Source organism: Macaca nemestrina, chromosome 15, assembly GCF_043159975.1.
Source record: "Macaca nemestrina isolate mMacNem1 chromosome 15, mMacNem.hap1, whole genome shotgun sequence".
In the NCBI taxonomy this organism is placed as follows: domain Eukaryota; kingdom Metazoa; phylum Chordata; class Mammalia; order Primates; family Cercopithecidae; genus Macaca; species Macaca nemestrina.
The window spans coordinates 106,608,427-106,626,973 of record NC_092139.1 but is presented as its reverse complement, the minus strand read 5'-3'; the positions used below and the strand labels follow the sequence as shown (position 1 = coordinate 106,626,973).

The window sequence follows — 18,547 nt, the reverse complement described above, 5'->3', positions numbered from 1 at the left end:
GTGGGGTCTGCATTTAGGTTCCTCTCCTGTGAGGTTTAGCTGAGTTTTCTGGCTCCAGAGGGATGTCGTGTGACCTTTGGCCCGCTAAGGTCCACTACACAAGCAAAGACATCTACACATTTGCTAACTTCTTGTTGTTGTTGTTGTCGTTGTTGTTTGAGACACAGTCCTTCTCTGTCGCCCACGCTGGTGTGCAGTGGCGTGATCTCAGCTCACTGCAAGCTCTGCCTCCCGGGTTCACGCCATCCTCCGGTTCACGCCATCCTCCTGCCTCAGCCTCCTGAGTAGCTGGGACTACAGGCGCCCGCCACCACGCCTGGCTAATTTTTTGTATTTGCTAGTGTTTATGTAAACACTTGCAATTCATGATACAATTGCTGAGCCAAAGCAATTATGGAACATTCTTAATGTTTTATTAGTCTAGATACAAAGCCAATTAATCATTTCATTAATAAATTGAAAACTATTCTGAGAATATTGAGCACAATCTTACTATTATATACTTAGAACATAAGAGAAATTTTCCATTAAAATTAATTCACTCTGATTTTTAAAAAATCTACTTGGTCAGGAGCGCCTTGCTTTGCTGGTGTCTGTGAGCGGCTGGAGATGGTGGTGAACGGCCTGTTTGCATTTCTTGGAAGAAGATCTTTTATTCTGTGGTTCAACCCAGGTCTCTGCCTTCCTTAAAGACTGAGGCCCATCCTTCAGTTTCCCTGATTCTGGAAGAGCAGTGGGGTTGAATGGAGCAGGAGGTGAGATAGTGGAAAGAGGGCACAGGGAGGAGGCCTGGGGACAGTGACAATGACAGGAGAGGAGGGAGGGATGCGGGAGGTGGGAGAGAGAGGGGGGCTGTGAGAAGGAAAGGGAGGGATGGAGCTGGGCGCCCTGGGGGGAGCAGGAACCCAGAGGAGGCTCTGAGCAGAGGGGAAGGCAAGGCCCAGGGGAGAGGGGAGGAGGGGGAGGCCGATGGGGCACCAGGCAGAGGGAGGAAGCCGTCACCTGGAGAATGGCCTGAAGCCTCCCACTCAGGGCTTGGCTGTGCTCATCTAGTCCATCCCAGGGCTGGAAGGGACGTCCCTGGCGGTCCACAAAGGTGTCCCAGCAGTGCTTAAATTCTGAAAAGGGACAGGGGAGATAAGTCACACTCCGGCTGTGGGGACGGGGTGGCACCAAGAGCCTGTGACTCTCAGGACAGACTTCCCACATCCTGGTTTCGGTCCCTCCTTTCCCTCTCCCTCCCCTAGGGACTGAGTTCCTTCATCAGGCACTTCCTTCCCACTGGGATCTGGGCCAGCCCAGTTCTCATTCTTTTGGGAAGCCCCAAGTTCTGCTTCCACTTCCAGCCACCCTCCCTGCCCTCCCCGGGGCCACATCTCCTGGTCTGGCCTCTCTCTTCCCGTAGACCCCAAAGTCGGGTCCCACAGCGCAGCCATCGTCTCTGCAGGCAGCGGACCAAGGCCTTTCTCCTTTTCTTCCCAGTGACCTCTCCTGCCCCCACCCACCCCACCCCACCCCACCCAAACCTTCCATTCTTACCCTCGTAGGTCATGATGGAGACTTGGGCCCCAGCATCCCGCAGCGTTCGCAGTGCCTCCTGATACAGGGGGTCGTAATCATAGATGCGGGCAACGAAGATGTGCAGTCTCACGTGTGTGTTCTCCTGAAGGAACGCATACACTTGGTCGGCACAGCCCCAGCTGAAGCAGGGGCTCCAGGAGATGAACCAAGTGACACTGTACATCTGAGCCGGGTCCAACTGCCAAGAAGAAACCTGGTCCAGGAAGCACAGCTCCACGTGGCAGCCGTAATCACCATGGGGAAGATTCTTAGCCTAGAAAAGGAAACAGAGTGTGAGGTGATGTGTGGTGAACAGGGAAGGAGGGCCTGGATCAGGTGGGGCTGGGGAGGCGGGGGCCTCCAGCACAAAATTAGAGGAGTTGCCAAAACCCCAGTTACTAGGATGCATGATTTTCTCTGCAGTATTAAAAATATCAAGTGTTATGCAGAAATCCCAAGTTAAGAAAAATATTGTCCATTAAATACAAACAGATCAGGAGCAATGAGGTTTGATTTCGCCCCAGCTCCAATATACACGGGACAGCACTCTTCCGTCAGTCTTTATTAAAATCTTCAGTTTTATTCATTGTGGTCTATTTGCATTAAATTTGCATTTTAAAATATTGCATTAATTATTAAATTAAATTGCATTTTCTCTAATTACTGACTCAACCCAACTGGCCATGGAGAGTCACTGAAGCCAAAGTTTCCCCCCCCAACCCCAGGGCCAAGCAGCAGCAGCTGCAGGAAGCACAGGTGACAGACACTCTGCGGGACACCACAGGTACCACAAAGAACCTTCTGCCCATGCATGTCCCTGGATTGGGAGGACCCTGCCTGGATGCAGGTGACTGTGCTGGTCACCTGGTTGCATAGAAATCCCCAGTGCTGGTCCATCGGGACCCAGGTGCCATTGTCCAGGCGCTCCACCTCGTAGCACAAGTAGGTCTGGTGCCGTCCAGGGACCGAAAGGTCATTGTTAAAGTTGGAAGTGAACGTGTCTGGATCCATCAAGTGTCTGTGGACAAAGGTGGGGGAAACCAAAAGACCTAAGACTCCTCCTGGGACTACCCCTTGCTCCTCTCTTGCACCCCCCAATCCTTCCCTGCTCCCCATATACTGAGACACCTGTCAGAGGAGGGGCTTCCACTCATTTTGTGGGGGCCACTGATCTTCTTTCTCTGACCCCTTCTGGGGGATTATCAGGAAGTCAGCACAGTCCTGGAGCCTGTTTAGGCCTTTTCAGGGCCTCCCCAGGGTCAGCTCAGTGTGTTGTGTTCAGGCCCTCCGGGGAGGACCCTGCTCCTCTTCCTGAGGTAGAGCTGGGTCTCATTCCCTGGCCTCACCATGCACCCCCGTCCTGGCTCTGCTTACCCACAGCCCCTGCTGGAGATGGACCCGCTGGGGCTTCCTCCTGCCTGCAGGGTTAACTCCTACCACACCCAGCATCGGGGCAGGTACACTCCTGAGGGGGATCACTGGGGAGAGGAACCTGGCAGGGACCTCTTTTCATATAATTCATAGCATTTTCCACATCCCTTAGGATGCCATGAGGTCTCCCAAACGTGTTTCTCAGGCCAGACGGGGCAGCTCAGGACTCCTGGGTTGGAAACACCAGCCCCACCTTGAAGGCCTCTCCCAGCCCCTCTCTACACATCCTGACATAACCAGAATTAGAAAAATCGGTGTTTGGAGGTAGCAGCAAAAGAAGAGAGAGAGGAAAGGAGAGGAGAGGAGAGGGAAAGAAAGAAAAGAAAGAAAAGAAAAGAAATCAATCAATCAATCTCTGTTCGCCATCATTTTGAGTGGACCTGGGTATGAATCTGGGCTCTACCACTCACTCACTTTGTGTTCTCAAGAAAAGGAAACAAGGCTTCCTCAAAGAAAAGTGGTCCTACAAGCAACCCCCTTTCGTTAATATTAGGGAGAATGAGACGACACTGAACATAAAAGGGCTTAGGCCAAGTCCAGAGACATGGAACATTTGTAAGAAATAGCAGATGCTCATTTAAAGACAAGTGAGGAGGATCCCCTCTCCAACCACCTTCACTGGCTGGGGCACAGCACCATTATCCACTGGGATTTTCAGGCTCCCTGTGCACCTGCCCCAGGAGGGGGAAGACCTGGAATTGGCACCATCGGAGGGGAGACCAGCGCTGGGACAAAAACTGAGAACCTAGAGAGGGAAGCCAGGTCTAGAGAGAGGGTCAGGAGGAAAAGAGAGGCCCCTGGGGTTTGAGGGTGGGAGGTGAGTGCTCATCAGAAAAGCTCGAAGAGAAGTTCTTGTCACTTTTTTAGCATGTGGGAACTGGAAACACTTGTGCTTCAGTCCTGAGTCCTGGGCGTTTCCAAGGCCAGCACTGCTGTAGGCCAGGCCTGCCCAGAGCACAGGCGGCTCCCTCCCTGAACACACTCTGAAAAGTCTCCTGCCTGGGCAGTGGGGGCTGCAGGGGTGGGTGGGACATGACAGGGTGGGTGGGAGGTCAGTGGCCCCTATGGGGGCAGCACGGTGAGGAGCAAGGGTTCACCATCCTGTGATGATGTGTCCTTGACATCGAGGAATCAGGGCAGTGGCGGGGGCGGCCCCACCAGCCCAGCAGTGACTGGCCCAGACACAGTGCCGGACACCACAGCCCCCGCTTCCCACAGCTGCTGTTTCCGAGGACTTCCGGACGCACAGCTCCATGACAAGATTTTGGGAAAGAAAGTCAAGAGTGAGGGTGCTGGGCTCTAAGCAAGGCCTTCTGGGAAGAGACAAACCCCCTCCACCATCCGATCCCAGGAGAGTCAGGGAGGAAGATCTGGGCCACGGACTTAATGTGGGAGGAGGCTGGGCTCGATGGCTCATGCCTGTAATCTTAGCACTTTGGGAGGCCAAGAGGGGCGGATCCCGTGAGGACAGGAGTTTGAAACCAGCCTGACCAACATGATGAAATCCTATTTCTACTAAAAATACAAAAAAATTAGCTGGGCATGGTGGTGGGCGCCTGTAATCCCAGCTACTCGGGAGACTAAGGCAGGAGAATCTCCTGAACCCAGGAAGCAGAGGTTGCAGTGAGCCAAGATCACACCACTGCACTCTAGCCTGGGTGACTGAGCAAGACTATCTCAAAAAAAAAAAAAAAAAAAAAAAAATACATGTGGCAGGAAAGTACACACAGGAGAGCCCACACCGGGCACGTCACTCATTGTTGTGTTTTCGGCACCCCCAGCTGCTTAGCTCCTATTTGGGGTGTAACTAGGACTTTGGTGCTACCTGGTTTCAGAAGACGCCCGTCTTCCAGGAGACAGTTAAGTGGTGCTTTATAACTTCCACGGTGAAGCACAGCCAGGTTTCGTTCTGATCTGTGACTTTCAGTAGGTTTTTAAAGTGGAAGTAGAATGTGTGTGGATACGTTGCCTCTATCGGGTTTCTGAAGGCACGAGGGAGAAACCCGCCAATGCAGAGACAACCCCCAGAGTCCTGGGGGCTGATGCCCACTGAACACCACTCCCTGGACGGCCCTGGGCTCTGGGCCTCCCCCATCCCTCCACAGCCCTGAGAATGTCTGCTGCTTTCCCAGGCAGGAAGACTGGGAGAGAGAAAGAGGAGGGGATGCTGGCAGGGGCGGCAGGGTTGGGGTGACCTCTCCCAGCTGGAACCCCAGCTCTCTTCTACCAATGGGACACCCTCAACCTCCCAGTTTTTCTGCCACACATCTCCCAACCCATTAGGAAAATGCAACAGACAATAAAACTCTTCACCTTAAAACAACTGCTTGAACATTTCAGCTCAATTCCTTCCTCCCATTTCACCGGTCCGATGATGATGATTATTATTTTTACATTGGCATCACACCGAATTTCCAGGCCAAGGCTACTCTTCATTTTTTTTTTTTTTTCTAAGACAGAGTCTTACTGTGTCACCCAGCCTGGAGTGCAATGGCACGATTTCAGCTCACTGCAACCTGCGCCTCCCAGGTTCAACCAATTCTCCTGCCTCAGCCTCCAAAGTAGCTGGGATTACAGGCACCCACCACAACGCCTGGCTAATTTTTTGTATTTTCAGTAGAGACGAGGTTTCACCATGCTGGTCAGGCAGGTCTTGAACTTCTGACCTCAAGTGATCCACCCACCTCAGCCTCCCAAAGTGCTAGGATTACAGGCGTGAGCCACCATGCCCAGCCTAAAATAAGAGCATTTCTCCTGATCATCATATTTTTTCCTACATTCCAGGTTACAGGTGTCATTCTAAAAGGCGAATGGTGCTCACGGAGGAGGAGCCTGTGTCTGGGGTCATGTGCATCCTCCTCTGCTCACACTGGAGGCATCTTTGGAAGAAATGACTTATTTTCTGGTACAGAGACCATTCCCTCCCCCACACCCTCTCCTAAGACTTTGTATTAAAACAAAGTAAATCTTACAGAAATTCCATCAAAGCGCCGAGAACACAATTCCACATTGCTCCAATTATCCTTTGGTTCAATTCTCCCAGTTCCAGAGTTCAGGAATGGTGGGAAACACACAGAGGGAGCACCCTCCCAATGCGGGGAGCACCAGCCCAACCATGGCTTTCAGGGGAGAGTCTCAGCAGGGGGCCTGGGCTGGGGCAGGTTGGGGAGGCGGCCCATTCAGAAGCAACAGTGGGGTGACCACATAGCAGGGCAAAGAGCCTGGCTGGGAGTGGGGGTGGCAGAGGAAGCAGAGGGGAGAGAGCCTAGGGCTGGGGCTGGGGCAGGGGGAGGCCAGGGCTGAGGCCCAGCAGGGCCACCAGGCAGGAAGGGGCAGCAGAGGCCCCGCGGGCAGAGTGCACAGTGGTCCCTGATCTGGGGCTTCACATGCAGCCTCCTTGGCAGGCTTGTCCTGGCCCTGATGTTAGTCCTGGGCTTGGCTTCTATTTCTATCTTCCAGGGCCCTTGTTCCAGGAGACACCGGCTCGGTGAGTGACCTCCCAGGCCCATCTGAGTGCAGGCCTCACTCCATGCTGCTTTCTCACCTGGTAGGAGGACCTCCAGAGGGATCCCTGGATCCTGGCCTCAGGAATCATCCCAGGGACGGCCCCCACCCAGCAGCTATGTGGTAGGGAGGGAGAGTGAGGGGCAGGTGTCTGCTTCCCTCCATGCCTTCACACTCAGAGGCCACCACTGGAGGGAGGAATAGCAGGTGCGGATGGCCCTCAGATGTCCCCCCAGGATGCCACGCGTGCCGCCACACTGAGCTCCTTCCTTCCACATCTCCTGCCCAGAGTTGTTCCCTGGCAGGCTGAGTTCTTGCCTCCTCTTGCCCCCATGTCACAGAAGGGCAGCGGCTGGTGTCTCAGGCCACCCTGTCCTGCTGTTTGTTCCTCTAGTCCAAGACCCTGGTGCCTTGGAGGCCGAAGGGGCCTCTCACTCACAGGAAGGGCCCAGGAAAGCAGGGAGGAGGCGGTGTGGAGGGAGCACCAGGAGTTAAGGGAAGGCGGTGTGACCATGAGGGCAGGCAGTGGGTCAGGAGGGAGGGCAGGAGGGCCTGGCCAAGGGAGGCCTTAGGAGGATGAGCAGGAGATGAGAGGAGAGAGACCATGAGGCCAGAGGGAGACCCTCACCTGAGAATCTCCTTTAGCATGCGGTGCAGGAATGCATAATTGTCATCGAATTTGTACCAAGGCATGAATGACTGATCTTCATTGTACACAAAGTTTTCCCAGCAGTATGCAAATTCTGAGACGAAGAGGAGGGAAGCAGTCAGGCTCTCCCCTGACCCTGGTCCTGCCCTCCCAGGCCTGCTCTCCTGGTGGTCAGTTGTGGTCAGCCCTGGCCCTGCCCCTGTAGGTTGCCCTGGGACACCCCCAGCCATGGCATTGCAGATCCATCCATCTCTCATGCTGTTCCACCCACTCACACTCCCCTGACCCCTCCTCCTCTCACCTTCATAGTCCATGATCTTCACTCGGGCCCCTGCCTGACGCAGCCTGCAGAGCGCCCTCTGCCAATCTCTACCCCAGTAGTAGTAGAGGCGGGCGGCAGAGATGGTCAGGGTGACATTAGGGTGCTCAGCCAGGAATTCAATCACCTTCGCCACACAGTCCGGGCAGGGGTTCCAGGATACAAACCAGGTGATCTGGAAGCGCTTGTAAGCAGGCAGCTGGTTGCCACAGAACCGAGAGAGGAAGCACATTTCTGCGTGGTGCTCAGGCTTGGAATACACCTGGGAGAGGAGCAGGGGCAGGGGATGCTCTGAGAGGGGGAGCAGGAGGAGAGGGCAGGGTTGGTGCAGTGGGAGGAGGGGCCAGCACAGGAGCCCAGGGGATCTTGCCACTGAAGCTCCTTTCCTCCATCCCCCTGATTAGTTTGAGTGATTGTCTGCTCCAAAGCTCATGTTCAGTGTTAATTGCTATGGTAATGGCCTTAAGAGGTGGCACCTACACGCAGCTGTGAGGCTGTGGGGACTGCACCTTTGTGGGTGTCACTGCTGTGGTTATTCAAGGGTGACGTCAGCCCCTCTTTCTGTCCCTTGCCTTCTATCTGGAAGGGCAGCGTGTCAGACTAAACTCCTGCTTCCTCTTGTCCTCGTGGCATGCAGCAGCAGTGACCCGACATCCCAGGCCACTCTGTCTGGAGCATCCCCTGAGCTTCTGGCAACAACCTTCACCCCCACGTGACTGTGCAGCTCGCAGGCTGAGGCAGGAGAATTGCTTGAACCCGGCAGGTGGAAGTTGAGTGAGCCATTGCACTCCAGCCCCAGACAACAAGAGGGAAACCTGGTCTCAAAAAAACAAAAAAAAAGAGAAAAGAAAAGAAATCTGGGACGTGGCCAGGCATGATAACTCATGCTTGTAAACCCAGCACTTTGGGAGGCCAAGGCAGGTGAATCCCCTGAGGTCAGGAATTCCCCAGCCTGGCCAACAAGGTGAAATCCTGTTTCTACTAAAAATAGAAAAAATTAACTGGGCGTGGTGGTGGGCTTCTGTAATCCCAGCTATTCAGGAGGCTGAGGCAGAAGAATCGCTTGAATCTAAGAAGTGGAGGTTGCAGTGAGCCGAGATTGTGCAATTGCACTCCAGCCTGGGCGCCAGAGCAAGACTCCATCTCAAAAAAAAAAAAAAAAAAAAAAAAAAAAAAAAAAAAGTGTGGGAAAAAATACACAATTGAGAGCCCACCCCTGGGCATTTTACTTATTGTTGTGTTTTCTGCATTCCCAGCTGCTTCGGTCCTGCTGTAGCACAGGTTAAAAAGAAAAGAACTAGTTTTCCTCCGCCTAGCCAGCTCACTCCAAGGACAGTTATAAGATAACACTGCCTGAAAAGTCAACGCCAAAGGAATGGGCTCCAGACACCACCCTCACACCCCTCCAGAGCAAGGTTGAAGAAAATTAAAAAAAATTTTTAAAAAGACAAATTCCTTTACTGTCTCTCCTTTCCAGAACCATTAATTATAACTATATTTTACAAATGTCTGTATTTAGCCAGCTCCTGTTTTTCTTTAGACATAGCTTCTAGGCCACCAGGTATACAAGGCCACAAGTTATGCCAAGTCATCAGTTATGCTACACATTATGTGACCTGTCACTGTTTGATTAATTGCCTTTGTTCTGCTTCTGTAAGTTTGCCTATAAATACCTCAATCTGTCTTTGTTAAGGGCTCAGCCTTTTTGGATGTGAGTCTACTGAGCTGGCGCACCTAAATAAATCCTCCTGTCTCACGCATATCAGTCTCTCCAGTCCTCTAATTCCTGCAACACTGCCTGTGATTTGATTGAAGTTTGGGTTGTACCTGGCCTCGAAAGACCCCTGTGTACCAAGGGAGCTTTGAGGGGTCCTTCCTTATTTTCACTTCGTAGCACAGCCAGGTGTAGCTCCGACCATAGAGGATGGGTTTATTTTCAAAGTGGTAGTAGAATGTGCGTTGATACATCCGCTCCATCGGATTTCTGAAGGCACAAGAGAGAAACCGTCCCATACAGAGAGCCCTCCCTAGAGTCCTTGGGGCTCATGTCCACTGAACACAGCTCCTGGGATGGCCCTGGGCCTCCCCCACGCCTCCACAGCCCTGAGAATTTCTGCTATCTTCCCAGGCAGGAAGACTGAGGGGAGAGGAAGAGGCGGGGATGCTGGCAGGGGCGCCAGGGCTGGGGCGATCTCTCCCAACTGGGGCGATCTCTCCCAGCTCAGGTCCAACTCTGGCCTTTCCAGGGGTACATTCCCCACTCTCCTAGTATTTCTGCCAACCCACTCTCCAACCCATTAGGAAAATGCAAAAGAGAATAAAACTCTTCACCCGTAAAAAAATAGCTTTTAACCTTTCAGCTCAATTCCTTCCTGATGTTTCACTTTGCATGTTAACATTATTTTAAAGTCATGGTAGAACTGAATTCTGAGGCCCAGGCCACTCTTCTAAGTGCTGCGAGGGATGTGAGCTCTTGTGATGCTGCCCTAGGCCGGCAGGGGCCATTCCCATCTTACAGAGGAGGTGCCAGAGGCACAGAGAGGCAGGGTAACCTGCCCAGGCCACAGAGCTGGGGACAGATGGAGCTGGGGCCCCTTTCCAGGCCAGCCCTGTCCAGCCTCTGCCTCTGCATCACGGGCCCTGCAGGGGAAAGCTGTTGAGGACTGGGCTCTCTTTTCACTAAATTTTAAAGGAGCATTTCTCCTGATTATTGCATTTTTTTCTCACATTCCATGTTACTGGTCATGTTCTTTTTTTTTTTTTTTTTTTTTCTTGAGATGAAGTCTCACTCTGTCACCCAGGCTGGAGTGCAGCAACGCAATCTTGGCTCACTGCAACCTCCGCCTCCCGGGTTCAAGTGATTCTCCTGCCTCAACTTCCTGAGTATCTGGGACTACAGATGCGCCACCATGCCTGGCTAATTTTCGTATTTTTTTTAGTAGAGACAGGGTTTTACCATATTGGCCAGGTTGGTCTCAAACTCCTGACCTCATGATCCACCCACCTTGGCCTACCAAAGTGTTGGGATTACACGTGTGAGCCACCGCGCTGGGCCACTGGTCATGTTCTAAAAGATGAAGAGTGACCTTAGAGTGGAACCTGTCTGGGGACATCTGCTCACCATGGAGTCATCCTTGGATGACATGATTTATCATGTGCTTCAGAGACCATTCCTGCCCCCACACCCTCTCCTAAGACTTTGTATTTAAGCAAAGTAAATCTTACAGAAATTTCATCAAAGTGCTGAGGACAAAATGCCTGATTGCTCCAATCATCCTTTGGTTCAATTCTCCCAGTTCCTGAGCTCAGGAATGGTGGGAAGCACACAGAGGGAGCACCCTCCCAGGGCCGGGAGCACCAACCCGGCCATGACTTTAAGGGATAATCTCAGCAGGGGGCCTGGGCTGGTGCAGGTGGGGGAGGCGGCACATTCAGAAGCAGCTGTAGGGCGACCACATAGCAGGGCAAAGAGCCTGGCTGGGATTTGGGTGGCAGGGAAGCCAGAGGGGAGGCAGCCCAGGGCTGGGGCAGGGGCAGGGGCAGGGGGAGGCCAGGGTTGAGGCCCAGCAGGACCACCAGGCAGGAAGGGGCAGGAGGGGCCCAGGGGACACAGAGGGCAGCAGTACCTGATCTGTGGATTCATGTTCAGCCTCTTAGATATGCTTGTCCCAGTCCCGCTCTTTTTTTGAAGCGCGGCAGCCTCTTAGATATGCTTCTCGCAATCCCGCTCTTTTTTTGAAGCGTGGTGGTTTCACTTCCTGCTTACAGAGTCCCTGCAGTTGGACAGCCCTCCTTAAAGTGACCTCCCAGGGCCTTGTGTGTCATGGCCCCTCCCCATTCCTGCTCAGGCATTGGTGTAGGAGGCCCTGGGGTGGTTTACGTTTCTCTGGCTCTGGCTCTTTCTCTGGTTTTCCCTGGGCCCCTCCCGCTGGCAGAGGATCCTCCAATAAAGACAGGCTGCTCTGTCTTTATCTGTCTTGGGCAGGACCCAAAGGAATTGCAAAGAGAAAGAGAAAGAGAAAGGCATTGCAGCCAGAGCCCGGGAGGAGGTCCAGACCAGGCTGAGAGAGGGGCAGGTGCCCCCTTGCCTGGTGGACGGACAGGCTGGGGCCCCTCCATACTACCCGGTCCCCAGCCCTAATGTGTGCCCAGAGCTTTGAGCAGCACCTTCCTGTTGAGTGAGGGAGGTTTTGAGACTCCAGTGGGGAAGGAAGTGTGGACTCCGCACAGCACAAGTGAAGGCTTAGGTGTTCCTCGAGTTCCCAGCTGTGTGCTGGGTCCGTCGTATGAATTCCCTATTCCAACCTCCCAGCTTCCAGAAGGTTGGGGGCAGGTCAGCCCCTCAGAGGGACTGTGATGTCTGCGACACCTAGGAGGGGAGGAGGGTGTCTACAAACAGGCTCGCTGCCCACAGGGACCTCTCAAGGAGTTCCGTGTGGACCAAGAAGATGGGAAACAATTACACACACAGCTTTCTGCTTATTTAAGTCCATCTAAGCGTATTTTGGAGGAATGAATGTACATTGAAATAATCTTTCTAAATAGATTCCTTTAAGGGGAGTTTGTTCCAGCTGGGGAAGTTGTGCTCTCTGTAGAGGCTCTGAACTCCTCTGGCTGCCGCCCGAAGGCAGATAGGGAGGAGGATGCCTGGGTGGGAGGGGGTGCAGCAGCGTCCCTACCTGCACAGAAGCTTGTCCTACCTCTGCACAAAGCGGACTCCTAGTGGTTGTTTTTGGAAGGTGAAGTTTTCTTTTCTTTCTTTTTTTGTAAATCTTCCTCAATATAAATCTTTTAATTTAAAAGTCAATTTTACTGTCGAAAATGCAAACTTAGGGAGGGCAGAAAGATCACACACAGAGCTGCCACTTCACACCTGGAGGGTTGCTCGGTGGCCATCCAGAGGCGCTCCTCACTTCCCAGACGGTGTGGGGGCTGGGCAGAGACGCTCCTCACTTCCCTGAGGGTGCGGTGGTGGCGGGCAGAGGCGCTCCTCTTTTCCCAGATGGTGCGGCGGTGGGCAGAGGCGCTCCTCTGGAAGGTGAAGTTTTCTATTGCCATCAGAAAGAGATGGACAAAGGATAAGACCATTGGTGGAAAATAAACAGTTCCGTTCATCAGAAACATACTTTGTAGGAGAAAATGGAATAACCCTAGACCAGGGCTGTAAGGCGGCAGTTAAGGCACAGTGGGGAAGGGACACCAACTTTGCAGCCAGGCAACTCTGAGATTCGCCCCTTCCTTACTGTGTGACCTTGAGTGGTTTACTTAATGTCTCCAGGCCTCTAACTGCAGGCGTGAGCCACTTGCCCAACCCATTTTATTTTTTCAAAAACGTTTTCAGGCCAGGTGTGGTGTCTCGTGCCAGTAATCCCAGCACTGTGGGAGGCCGAGGCAGACGGATGACTTGAGGTCAGGAGTTCGAGACCAGCCTGGGCAAGGTGCTGAAACCCCATCTCTACAAAAACAAAAACAAAACAAATTAGCCAGATGTGGTGGTGCACACCTGTAATTCCCACTACTAGGGAGGTTGAGTGGGGAGGATCACTTGAGCCATGACTGCATCACTGCACACCAGCCTGGGCGACAGAGTGAGACCCTGTCTCAAAAAAAAGAAAAAAGAAAAAGAAAAACCTTTTTCCACCTGTGTAATTTTATTTGAAGAAGGTTATATATGGCTGACTGCTGTGGCTCATACCTGTAATACCAGCACTTTGGGAGGTTGAGGCAGGCAGATCACCTGAGGTCAGGAGATCAAGACCAGCCTGACCAACATGGTGAAAACCTGTCACAACTAAAACAAAAACAAAAACAAAATTAGCCAGGCATGGTGGCACACACCTGTAGTCCCAACTACCTGGGAGGCTGAGGCAGGAGAATAGCTGGAACCCAGGAAGTGGACGTTGCAGTGAGCTAAGATCTCATCACTGTACTCCAGCCTAGGCGACAGAGCAAGACTCCATCTCAAAAAGTTAAAAAATAGGCCGGGCTCAGTAACTCACATCTGTAATCCCAGAACTTTGGAAGGCCAAGGCAGGTGGATCTCCTAAGGTCAGGAGTTCGAGACCATCCTGACCAACATGGAGAAACTCCATCTCTACTAAAAAAGAATGCAAAATTAGCCAGCTGTGGTGGTGCATGCCTGTAATCCCAGCTACTCGGGAGGCTGAGGCAGGAGAATCACTTGAACCCGGGAGACAGAGGTTGCGGTGAGCCCAGATCGTGCCATTGCACTCAAGCCCGGGCAACAAGAATGAAACACCATCTCAAAATAACATAAAATAAAATAACAAAAATAAATATAAAAAAGAAGGTTATATATATGGGATCTTTAGTATATGATTATATGGAATATATATCTAGAATACATATGGGATCTTTTGATATGATTTCTTTTGATATATATATAATCATCAGTATATGATTAGATATGGAATGTATGTATGGAATCATTCGTGATTGACGTTTTTCACTCAGCATAATATCCTTGAGGTTCATCTGAATTGTTGCTGGTTTCCATAGGTTGTTTGTTTCCATTGCAGGGCACGATTCATGGCATGGATGTACCACAGCAGGTTGAACCATTCACCCACTGGACGTTTAGATTGGTTGCTGTTTTTGGCTGTTGTGAACACAGCTGCTATAAACACAGGTTTTTGTTTTTGTTTTTAAAATGTGAACGTAAGTTTTCATTTCTCTGGAATAAATGCCCAATAGTGCAATTGCTGAACTGTATGTTAAGTACATGTTTAGTTTTATAAGAAACTACTTGGCCAGGCGTGGTGGCTCACACCTGTAATCAGTGCTCCTAAAGCACTTTAGGAGGCTGAGGTGGGCGGATCATGAGTCAAGAGATCGAGACCATCCTGGTCAACATGATGAAACCCTGTCTCTACTAAAAATACAAAAATTAGCTGGGCATGGTGGTGCGCACCTGTAGTCCCAGCTACTTAGGAGGCCAAGGCAGGAGAATCGCTTGAACCCAGGAGGCGGAGGTTGCAGTGAGCTGAGATCATGCCACTACATTGCAGCCTAGGCGACAGAGTGAGAAACTATCTGGAAAAAAAAAAGAAAAAAGAAAAAAGAAAGAAAGAAAAGAAAAGAAAGAAAGAAACTGCTAAACTAAATTGGAGAATAGCTGTACTATTTTATATTCTCACCAGCAATGTATAAATGATCCAGTTTCTCCAGCATTTGGTGCTGCCACTGTGTTTTATTTTAGCCATTGATAAGTCTGTGGTAACATTCTGATAGGTCTGTGATAATATTGTGGTTTTAATGTTCACTTCCCTAATGGCTAATGATGTCGTGTGTCTTTTTCATGTGCCTGTCATCTACGTATTGCTTTGGTAAAAACTTTGCTCCTGGTTTTCTATTTTTCCAATTTTAAAAATATTGTGGTAAATTATATATAACATAAACTCTACCATCTTGACCATTTTTAAGCACAGAGTTAAGCGGTATTAAACATATTAAACCTATTTGTAATGTTGTGCAACCACCACCACCATCCTTTTCCACAGCTCTTCTTTTTTTTTTTCTTTTCTTTTTTTTTTCTTTGAGACAGAGTCTCACTCTGTTGCCCAGGCTGGAGTGCAGTGGCACAATCACAGCTCACCACAACCTCCACCTCCCGGGTTCAAGCAATTCTCGTGCCTCAGCCTCCCAAGTAGCTGGGATTAGAGGCACGCACCACCACACCCAGTCAAGTTTTGTATTTTTAGTTTAGACGGGGTTTCACCATGTTGACCAAGCTGGTCTTGAACTCCTGACTTCAGATGATCCACCTACCTCAGCCTCCCAAAGTGCTGGGATTACAGACGTGAGCTGCTGTGCCAAGCCGGCTCTTTTCATCTTGTAAGACTGAAACTCTGTACCCGTTAAACGCAAACTCCTCATTCCCTTCTCCCCATTCCCTCCTCCCCATTCTCTCCTCTGCCAGCCACTGGCAACCACCATGCTACTTTCTGTCTTTAACATTTCGAATATTCTCTTTTTTTGTTTTTTGTTTGTTTGTTTGCTTGCTTGTTCTGAGAGGAAGCCTCGCTCTGTCACCCAGGCTGGAGTGCAGTGGCACAATCTCGGCTCACTGCAACCTCTGCCTCCCGGGTTCAAGCGATTCTTCATGCCTTAGCCTCCCAAGTAGCTGGGATTACAGGCATATCCCAACATGCCTGGCTAATTTTTGTATTTTCAGTAGAAACATGGTTTCGGCATGTTGGTCAGCCTGATCTTGAAGTCCTGACCCTGACGGGTGAGGTGGCTCCCACCTGTAATCTCAGCAATTTGGAAGGCCGAGGCCGATGGATCACGAGGTCAGGAGTTCGAGACCAGCCTGGCCAACATGGTGAAACTTTGTCTCTATTAAAAATACAAAAATTGGCCAGGGATGGTGGCTCACCCCTGTAATCCCAGCACTTTGGGAGGCCGAGGTGGGAGAATTACGAGGTCAGGAGATTGAGACCATCCTGGCCAACATGGTGACACCCCATCTCTACTAAAAACACACCCAAAACATGGCCGGAGGTGGTGGCATGCGCTTGTAATCTCAGCTACTTAGGAGGCTGAGGCAGAAGAATCACTGGAACCCAGGAGGCGGAGGTTGCAATAAGCCGAGACCATGCCACTGCACTCCAGCTTGGGCAACAGAGCAAGACTCTGTCAAAAAAAAAAAAAAAAAAATTAGCTGGGCATGGTAGCGGGCCCCTATAATCCCAGCCACTCAGGAGACTGAGGCAGGAGAATTGCTTCAGCCGGGAAGGCAGAGGCTGCAGTGAACCAAGATCACACCACTGTACTCCTGCCTGGATGACACAGCCTGTCAAAAAAAAAAAAAGAAAAACAACAAAACTCCTGACCTCAGGTGATCCGCTCACCTGGGCCTCCAAAGTGCTGGGATTACAGGCATGAGCCACTGCACTGGGCTGGCCATTCTGAATATTCTAAGTTCGTCATATAAGTGGAATCATTCAGTGTTTCTCTTTATGTGATTGGTTTATTTTACTCAGCATAATATCCTCAAGGTTCATCCATGTTGTAGCATGGGTCAGAACTTCCTTCCTTTTCTAGGCTGAATAACACTCCATTGTATGTGTAGACCACATTTTGCCTCTCCATTCACGTATTGATGAAAACCTGGGTTGTTTCCATGGGTGTACAAATATCTCTTTGAGACTCCACTTTCAATGTTTTTGAGTGTACACCCGGCAGTGGAATTGCTGGATCATCTGGCCATTCTATGTTTAGTTTTTTGAGGAACTGCCGTGCTGTTTTCCACAGTGGCTATCCGCTGTCATTGGGTGAAGTGTCCTGTATATGTCTGTTAGATCTAGTTGGCTTATTGTGTTGAGTTCTCTATTTCCTTCTTTTTTTTCTATCTGGTTGTTCTGTACATTATTGAGCATCGAGCACTGAAGTCTCCAATTATTGTAGAACTTTAATTCTCCCTCGATTCTGTTAATTTTTGCCTCATATATTTTGATGATCTATTATTAAGTGTGTAATTTTTTTTTTTTTTTTTTTGATACAGAGTCTCTGTCAGTCAGGCTCGAGTGCAATGGCAAGATCTTGGCTCACTGCAACCTCCGCCTCCTGGGTTCAAGCGATTCTCCTGCCTCAGCCTTCCAAGTAGCAGGGATTACAGGCATGGGCCACCACACCCAGTTAATTTTGTATTTTTAGTAGAGATAGGGTTTCACTACGTTGGTCAGGCTGGTCTCAAACTCTGGACCTCAGTTGATCAGCAAACATTGGCCTCCCAAAGTGCTGGGATTACAGGCATGAGTCAATATCCCGGCCTTGGTGTGTAAATTTTTAGAACTGTTATACTTCTTGATGCCTTAAAACTTTTATTAATATATAATGTCCAGCTGGGCACGGTGGCTCACATCTCTATTCCCAGCACTTTGGGAGGCCAAGGTGGGAGAATCACTTGAGGTTGGGAGTTTGAGACCAGCCTGGCCAATATGGTGAAGCCTCATATCTACTAAAAATACAAAAAATTAGCTGGGTGTGGTGGTGCATGCCTGTAATCCCAGCTACTTGGGAAACAGAGGCAGGAGAATCGCTTGAACCTGGGAGGCGGAGGTTGCGGTGAGCCAAGATCACGGCATTGCACTCTCGCCTGGGCAACAAGAGAGAAATTCCGACCAAAAAAAAAAAAAGTCTTTCTTCATGTCTTATAACATTTCATCATTTAAACTCTAAATTTTTTTAAGAGATTGGGTCTCACTATGTTGTCCAGGCTAGTCTTGAACTCCTGGACTCAAGCAATCCTCCCACCTCAGCCTCCTGAGTAGCTGAGATTACAGGCATGAGCCACTACATCTGGTTAAAATCTGTTTTATCTGATATTAGCATAGCCACTGCTGCTCTCTTTTGGTTACTATTTGCATTACGTTTTATTTTTATTCATTTGGGTGAGCCCGCCTTTAGTATCTGCCACACTCTCCAAAGTGATATTCCCACTAGTGTTTACCCGTGTATTAATAAGGCTGTTCAATTTTGCATATTTTATTGCTTATTTCATTTTTTCTATAAATTGCCTGTGCATATCCTTTGCCCATTTTTGTGTTGGCAGAAGCCTCTAACCCAATGCTGGATTGGGGTTTCGGGAGCCAGCCTTTTTTCTTGACTTTGATTTCACCATCTAGCAGATATTTGTAGTAGACAAACCTTTTATCTAGAAACCTTTTATGAGATTAAGAAAGCTTACTAAGAGTTTTGTTGAACAGGGAATGCTTTCTTTGGCATGGCAGCATGCTTCAAGCTCTTAAGATAGCTTCTAAGCTGTCTTTGCATCTTCTAAGATGCTGTTTTGTTTTGTTTTGTTTTTTGAGATGGAGTCTTGCTCTGTTGCCCAGGCTGGAGTGCAACGGTGTGATCTCGGCTCACTGCAAGCTCCGCCTCCTCCATGGGAATGATTTTACTCCAGCGCCTGGACACAGGATCTTCCATAAGTGCCACAACCTGAAACAGCAGGGAGGGCTCCCCTGGGACTGCTGTGCCCCCCTGCCAGTGCCACCACCCTGCACACCCACGTTCCTCTGTGCACTGGAGCCTGACTCTCTCAGGGCAGCAAAAACCCA

At 50.3% G+C, this 18,547-nt stretch overlaps 1 protein-coding gene across 1 annotated transcript; it reads right to left on the bottom strand.

Moving 5' to 3' along the window:
• Positions 1 to 439: 439 nt before the first annotated feature.
• On the bottom strand, positions 440 to 11,232 carry LOC105464550 (apolipoprotein B mRNA editing enzyme catalytic subunit 3B). The gene is made up of 8 exons (XM_071080607.1): positions 11,090 to 11,232; positions 9,291 to 9,447; positions 7,446 to 7,725; positions 7,124 to 7,238; positions 2,425 to 2,578; positions 1,540 to 1,834; positions 1,003 to 1,118; positions 440 to 722 (listed from the first exon to the last, which is right to left on the bottom strand). The coding sequence occupies exons 1-8, from the start codon at positions 11,104 to 11,106 to the stop codon at positions 708 to 710; spliced, it is 1,149 nt and encodes a 382-aa protein (XP_070936708.1). The 5' UTR covers positions 11,107 to 11,232; the 3' UTR covers positions 440 to 707.
• Positions 11,233 to 18,547: the final 7,315 nt, after the last annotated feature.